Raw genomic sequence first — 8,249 nt, forward strand, 5'->3', positions numbered from 1 at the left:
GGGGTGGCGCCAGGGCTACTAAGGTTGTTCCCCGGGATTATTCCGCCCTTGGCCTCTTGTCATCCATGCGCTTCCCCGCCACCAATGCTTCGGCGGTGACATACTAGTTGGCGTGCTAGAGCATTTCGGAGATGGTTATTGGAGGCTTCTTGATCAGCGACGAGAAGAATCTCAAAGGCTTTAAACCCATCATAAATGCCTACATGATTAAAGAGGGGTGAGCGTCCGGGAATCCCTAGATCTCAATGGCTAAATGTGCCACAAACTGGGAGAGCGACCCACCTTCGCACTGAGATAACACGAGCAGGGTGGCCATGGAAGGCCTAGGTCGCACGCTGGTGAGGAAGTTCTGCTCGAACTCCCTGGTGAGCTGGTCAAAGGATGAGACTAAGGATTGGCGCAGTCGGTTGAACCACGCTCGTACCGGACCCCTCAGGGTGGTTAGAAATGCCCGGCACATCAATGTATTGGAGGTGCCATAGAGGGCCATCTGAGCTCGAAATGCAAAGATATGCTCTGCGAGATCGGAGCTGCCATCATACGTCTCCAATATCGGCAGCCTAAAGTTGAAGGGTACCGGCTTGTCCTGTACTTCCTGAGTGAAAGGGGACCTGCCTGAGCCGCCTTCGTAGGACTCGCTCTACGATTTTTGGAACTCGCGCTGGAACTCGTCTAGGCATTGGTTGACCCGGGACAGCTAGGCCCTAAGCGAGTCGTCCGCCGAGTCAAACGATATGGTGTCAGGCTTGAAGTGGGGTAGTGTGACTTAGCAAGGTGCAGGTATGCTCTGCTCGGGCAGACCTCTCGGGTCCGTCACTTGCTCTTGAGCTTCCCCCATCCCGACTTGCTCCCCACTCGGCCTTTGTCGGGTCGAGTCGGTTGGGGAAGCCGCTAGCCACACGATATGAGGAATGAGCAGAGTGAGCGTCAGCATCATGCCCGCCATGGCTTGCATTTGCTTGGTCAGGCTGAGGAACGCCTCAGGTGTCACGACCGAGGGTCCCATGGTTAGTCCGAGGGGCGACAACCCCGGGTCATTAAAAAGGTGCCAGTAGCGATCTGGCGTCGAGGCCGGGATCCCCCCATCTCCGAGGGTGGGGAGGGGCTGATTTCCAGGCTCGACGGAGGGGAGACTGGTCGATGGTTCTCCCTCGGGGAGAGCTTCTACGACATGCTCTTGCGACATGGCCCTCCTTCTAGCACCAAAATATTAGTGAACAAGTATACCGTGGCTGATTAGTCAGCACGGTTTGGTCCACGGGTCAATGTTGGGAGCCTTCGGTCGAGTGAGCTGGATGACGAGGTGGCCGTGGCCTCGGAAGGGATGCTTGTTGGCGTTGGTCAAGCTCCGGCCGATTGATAGCTCATCCTTGCATGTTGGATGGCGACCCCTGGGTTGAGATGCTCGCGGCTCGCGAGTGGTCGTTCGCTTGCAAAAATGGCCCTCCTCGAGTGATCCTCGACTTTGGCCCCTTCGATGAGCAAGTCAGTAGTGGGTGGATTGTTTTCTATTTTTCTTCCCTCCTCTCCCCTCTGGCCGGATGCTGGCCAAGGGCTTTATACTATTGTACGAGGGTTAATAGCATGTCGATTCGGCGTGGCCGCTGACTCTCGAGGGATGGGACGACACTTATGACCGAGCTCTTGGGATGGGACATGTGGAATAGCTTCTTGGTATGGTTTCGACTTGACGTGTGGCTTCAGCTGTGACGTACTTTGGGCCCAAAATACACCGTATCAAATAATACTATATTAAGAGCTAAAATGGCTAAAGAGATAGGGCATAATTATTATGGAGAACCCGCATGGCCCAATGATATTTTATATTTTTTTCAGTAGTAATTCTAGGTACTATTGCATGTAATGTAGGCTTGGTAATTCTAGAACCATCATTAGTAATGTAGGCTTTGAAAATATTACCCAAACAGTACTTCGTTGCCGTATTATAAATACTCCATACAATGCCCAATAAGTTATTAGGTGTTTTTTTTAATGGTTTCAATACCAATGAGATTATTGACAGCACTTTTTTTTAAGAATATTAATAAATTTTAAAAATTTTTAAGAAGTACTGTAGAGGCAAATAATGTTAGTCAAGAAAGCCAGGTAAGAATCATGATGTAGGCAAGAAAGAAAAATAAATTTAAACTAAAACATAAAAATGAATCATGTCATAACTTCTCAACGAAAGTGATATTGCCACAAAGAAAGAATAAAAGAATGCCTATCATGGAGCAAGAACTTGGGAGATCCAATCTAATCACAAGCTAAGTAAAAGGATCAACATGCAAGGCAGTCTCGCCAATAAAATATATCCTACATAAAACATTATAGAAGTCCAACAAAAAATGAAAGTGTTAAAAGGGTGCAATCTGATGTAAGACCTGTGGAAAGATGCTATATTATACAAGGCTACTGTATCAGATGATGTGAGCACCAATGAAATTTTTTTTTTCACATTTAGATAAGAATTTAAATCGATAATATACATGAATAATTTATGCATCATAAATTAGAAAATAAAAGATCTAAGCTATTTAATCTTAAGAACTTAGGTTCTGATATCAATTGTAAACATAAAATCTGTAATATGCTATATGTAATATGAAAAAATATAATTCAGAAATAAAATTAAATAATAATAATATATCGGATCCACAATGTATATCTTTCGATATCATCCAGAAAGAACTTTATGAAATCTATATGGACACCATCTTCGAATCTAAAACCCACTATATATCAATCTAAAAAGAGAACTAGATTCTCTTTTTTCACTCTTTATATATTTTTTTCATACGATGACTTAGATTCGGAAGTTCAATAAAACAAAATAAGTATTAAAAAGGTATAATCTTACAATTTACCCTAGTTGGATGTGATACTAGTTACAAGGCTACTATATCAGATAATGTAAGAACCAATTAAAAATGAAATTCCCATGATATGGTTCAATGTATTGTTAGAGTAACAATAATTTCAGAAAAAAAATATGCCAAAGGGTCAAGCCAAAACATTATAGCGATAACAAATAGGGCTGAAAATATTATAATGATAACAAATAGGTCTGGTGTCATGAGTAAGAACATAGCAACCATTGTACAAGCCTATGGGCCAACTTGAAACAAATTAATCTTAATATGATGATAATCAATCTATTTAAGTTTATTAGAGCAGAGAGACAGATTAATTCATGATAGCTTTTGTCAAGTACAAATGGTTAAGACTTTACGATTTTATTATTGTGGTAACAAAAGACTTATGTGTTGCTCAATAATATGTCAACTAAAATATATCATTGGAGTATGACAAATCACATTTTAAAGGAGAGACCATCTCAACAAACATGTTATTTTCAACCAAGGACAATATAACTATCTAAAGTTATGCATACTCTAGTTTGCAGTATAAATAATCTATAATTAGCTCGAATCAACATACTGAAATTAACTAATTACATAACATAATTTATAATTAGCCTTCCTCTCTCTCTCTCTCTCTCTCTCTCTCTCTCTTCATCTCTCTCTATATATAGAACAAGAGCCGAGCCGTGGAAGCATTCTGTTTCCGACACATCTCTCTGACAATGGAGCACTCGCAGCCAATATTCTGTGTAACACCTCTTCTCCTTTTCTTTTCTTTTTCCCAGTAATCCTATCTCAAAGCTTTAATCCTTCAAACTCCAACTTTTCTCGGTTACGTGCAGGTGTTGATGATTTTAGTGCTGTGGACGGTGGTAACAGCGACGTTCATAGGGATCGCTGAGGGCCATCGCCACCACCGGCGGGCAGGTGGTGCGACGGAGCTAGAAGCCTTCCACTATACGACGGCGGGGGCAGGAGGATGCCGGGCCCACGTGGCCAGCCTGACGGACTTCGGCGGGGTGGGCGACGGGGTGACCTCCAACACAGCGGCCTTTGCGGCGGCCGTGGCCAACCTTAGTAAGGTGGCGTACGACGACGGCGCGATGCTGGTGGTGCCGGCCGGTCGGTGGCTCACCGGGCCCTTCAACCTCGCCGACCACTTCACCCTCTTCCTCGACCACAACGCCGTCATCCTCGCCACTCAGGTCCGCCTCCCTCCTCCGCCCCCTTCCCCCACCTTCTCCTCCATCTATTTCGATGTAGAGTGCATGTTCATAATCGTTCACGGCATGTTTGCCATTACCATCGCCTCTATCATCCGCGTTGCATTCATCCTCGGTGGTGATTATGGCTAGTAGCCCTTCCCATCGAGTCCGTTCTTCTGACAGCTCTCGCCAGATGAACGGTGAGGATGAAGAATAGATTCGTCACAGGTGAGCCCCACCAGAACGTTACATAGCGAGTGTATACTATTCTAACGTTTCCTTCATCTCATCTCCAAGGAGAATTCACAAGTCTAATCCGATGTGCATTGTCACCGCTTTGGACTGATGAGGGAAAAGAAGTGAACTAAGCCACTACAAATCTAAATTTGTCTTGATAATATTAATTTCTGAAATATTTACAATTTGTATGGTAGATTTTTGACTATTTAGTATCTCTACTTTGATCTCTCAAAATAAGAAAACAGTAATGTTTGTTTTGTTTTATTATTATTATTATTATTATTATTATTATTATTATTATTATTATTTCTCTTGTATGTCATATCTGAACATCAATAATCTTGGATTAGAATCCACATAAATGGCATTCTTTTCGTGTAAGAACTTTAAGGTAGGAAAGGATGCGAGGAAACCAGCATAAGAATGGAATGCAGTGTGGACCTTATCCTTACATGAATTTTAGGCTCCACCATCAGTCTAAAAGTTAGGCGGATGACTTTCTAACACAAAACTGCTATTTAGACTCTCAAAACACAAACTCTCTCTTTGATATTTTGTAGGAAAGAGTACTGTCATCCAATCTCTCAGTGTTTTCTTTTTGACTAAACCTTGTAGATCTGTGTAGCTAATTGGGTTTCCTGAAGACAGCAAAACTCTATTAATGCTACAAACTTGGGAGAACAAGTTAGATTTCAACTGCAGCTTATATAACATAAATTTCTATTCTGCAATCCCATTTTATGGCTTCTCACACTGCAACTTGGACAGCATTGCTTATGAATTGCATGGATACTCTTTTTTTTTTTTGTTTATTGGTAGCTAATAGAAGCTTTAATACTATGTTCTTTTGTTCAATCTGCATCAACTAAGATAATTGGTGATATGCTTATGCAGGATATCAATGAGTGGCCGATCATTGACCCTTTGCCCTCCTACGGTAGAGGAAGAGATGCGGTTGGGGGTAGATACAGTAATCTCATCATGGGATATAACCTAACCGATGTGGTCATAACAGGTAGCATATACGTTGCATATTTCCAGTACTTCTATCACATTAATTCTAATTTCATAAAGCCTGCGTCGTATTGTCATTCCATGATCCCCTAAAATTTAGATAAAAAAAATTATTTTTAGTCAAAAACTATAACATTTAATTCAGTTTATGATGTTTTGGCGTGCTTTGATTGACAAGAAGACACATATATATCATCATCTAACTTGTTTGCATCATAGATGGGGAACAGAATATAATTTGATTGCAACATACCACGTCCTGATGCTAACAAGTTTTATTGTTATTTTTAGGGAATAATGGAACTATCGATGGACAAGGTGAAACCTGGTGGAAAATGTTCCGTAACAAAGAACTCAATTACACTCGTGGATACCTCATTGACTTGATGTACTGCAAACAAGTGCTGATTTCCAACATTACATTGGTTAACTCTCCATCGTGGAATGTCCATCCAGTGTACAGCAGGTTTATATTAATAATCTACTTTCAGAACACTTGAAGGCTTCTTTTGCTTTCCATTCTATTGTTACAATCTGATGTTAACGTGAATGAATGCACTGTGCAGCCACGTAATCGTCTCAGGCATCACAATTCTTGCACCGGTCAACTCTCCCAACACTGATGGGATCGATCCAGGTGGATATCGTACCTACATTTACTTGGGTTGTAGATTCTATGTTGCTGTTTCGATTGATTCTTTTTGGTGGTTTCTCTCTTCTACGCAGACTCATCCTCCAATGTCCGCATTGAGGACTGCTACATAGTCTCAGGCGATGACTGCATCGCCATTAAAAGCGGTTGGGATGAGTACGGGATTGCATTCAACATGTCAAGCAAACACATAGTGATCAGACGGCTCACCTGCATCTCCCCCACGAGCGCTGTCATCGCCCTGGGAAGCGAGATGTCGGGAGGAATCCAAGATGTCCGGGCCGAAGACATCACGGCCATCCACTCCGAATCCGGCGTCAGGATCAAGACGACCATCGGAAGGGGAGCTTACGTGAAGGACATATTCGTGAGAAGAATGAATCTGCACACAATGAAGTGGGTCTTCTGGATGACGGGCACCTACGGGCAGCACCCGGACGACAAATTTGATCCGAAAGCCATTCCGGTGGTGCAGAATATCAGTTACAGCAACGTGGTGGCCGAGAACGTGACCATGGCCGCGAAGCTGGAGGGGATTCCCGGCGAGCCCTTCACCGGAATATGCATCTACAATGTGACGGCGGAGGTGGTGAAGTCGAAGAAGCCGATTTGGAACTGCACCGACGTGGAGGGCGTATCGAGTCACGTGACGCCCACTCCCTGTGCGCAGATTCCGGAATATCCAGATCGTATAACGCATTGCCCCTTCCCTGAAGATGATCTACCTGTGAATGGTGTTGGGCTAGAGGAGTGTGCTTATCAGAGAGCCAAACCATGAGTTGAGATGCTTTCTACAACTCATGGTTTAATGGCATAACCTATGATGTCCTGAAGCTTGGCAGATTAAAATGTTTGCCTTGAACAAAGGCAGATGTAATTGATCATATATCATACTTGGGAGGAACAAAGGCAGATGAAATATCCAATAATATTTCATTTCTATAAATATGGATTATTGAAAAAATAAGACATGTTATTTATTTGAATACTTTTCTTCAACTTGGAAGTGTTATATTCTTTATTTGATACCAATAGTTGAAATGAATTTTTCAAAGAGAGGTGACTTATGAATGTCACTAAAACGATTGATTTTATCCCTAACATTTGAATTCATAACCAAATGTATCTTCACTTTCAAATATCACGTAAGCACCCTATGTTGTAGAGGACAGGTTGATTTATTTAAGGAGAACTTTTTCTATGATCATATCTAAATCATGTCATGCATGAACAGGCTTCGTTAGATCCTATAGAATAAAATAAGTGAGGTGGGATGATTCAATATTCTATTTATTCCACTTCCTTATTTACAGTATGGAAACATATTCATTTCCTCTTCATCGATCCAAATCTATAACACTATCAAAGTGAAATAAGAGATCTAAGGAAGAACATTGGTTGGACTTTATTAGTAACAAGTAAATATTTTGTACGTAAAAAAATTAAGATATTAGGGGGATAAACACCAATAAAAAAATATAAGGCAATCCAAAAAACACTTGATTATGATCAAATTTATAAGCCGACTTGGATATCGGGCGTATACCTATAAGAACTAAATTAGTTGCAATAAATAGTTGCAACCCTAGAAAATAGACTTTAATAAATCTTTTCTTATATAGAGTCATTATATATGATATGTGAAGAAATGTATGAAAAGTACATTTTATACGGATCTATTTTTGCCATTCATTTCATTCTTGCTCGAGCCGAATGATGAAAAATTATCATATTTGGTTCCTTCAGGGGGTGGATCCATAAGAATTCACCTATCCTAATAACAAAAAAACTTGACTAGAACGATACAATATTAAGAGGAAGTTCGCAGGGTGGCCATGGAAGGCCTAGGTCGCACGTTGGTGAGGAAGTTCTGCTCAAACTCCCTAGTGAGCCGGTCAAAGGACAAGACCGAAGATTGGCACAGTCGGTTGAACCACGCTCGTACCGGTCCCCTCAGGGTTGCCGGAAATGCCCAGCACATCAATGCATCGGAGGTTCCATAGAGGGCCATCTGAGCCCGAAATGCGGAGACATGCTCCGTGGGATCGGAGCCGCCGTCATATGTCTCCAATACCGACAGCCTGAAGTTGAGGGGTGCCGACTTGTCCTGTACTTCCTGTGTGAAATGGGACCTGCCTGAGCTGCCTTCGCTAGACTCGCTCGGTGATTTTTGGAACTCGTGCTAGAACTCGTCTAGGCGTTGGTTGACCCGGGACAACTGGGCCCTGAGTGAGTCGTCCACCAAGTCAAACGATATGGAGTCAGGCTTGAAGT

The 8,249-nt window shown here is 42.4% G+C and overlaps 1 protein-coding gene across 1 annotated transcript; it reads left to right on the plus strand.

The window, feature by feature from the left end:
- The first annotated feature begins 1,374 nt into the window (after positions 1-1,374).
- Positions 1,375-6,753, plus strand: LOC135630731 (probable polygalacturonase). Its single transcript, XM_065137892.1, has 6 exons — positions 1,375-1,485; positions 3,707-4,069; positions 5,204-5,324; positions 5,615-5,789; positions 5,890-5,960; positions 6,050-6,753. The coding sequence occupies exons 1-6, from the start codon at positions 1,375-1,377 to the stop codon at positions 6,751-6,753; spliced, it is 1,545 nt and encodes a 514-aa protein (XP_064993964.1).
- Positions 6,754-8,249: the final 1,496 nt, after the last annotated feature.

This window comes from Musa acuminata, chromosome BXJ3-2 (genome assembly GCF_036884655.1).
Source record: "Musa acuminata AAA Group cultivar baxijiao chromosome BXJ3-2, Cavendish_Baxijiao_AAA, whole genome shotgun sequence".
NCBI classification, from domain to species: domain Eukaryota; kingdom Viridiplantae; phylum Streptophyta; class Magnoliopsida; order Zingiberales; family Musaceae; genus Musa; species Musa acuminata.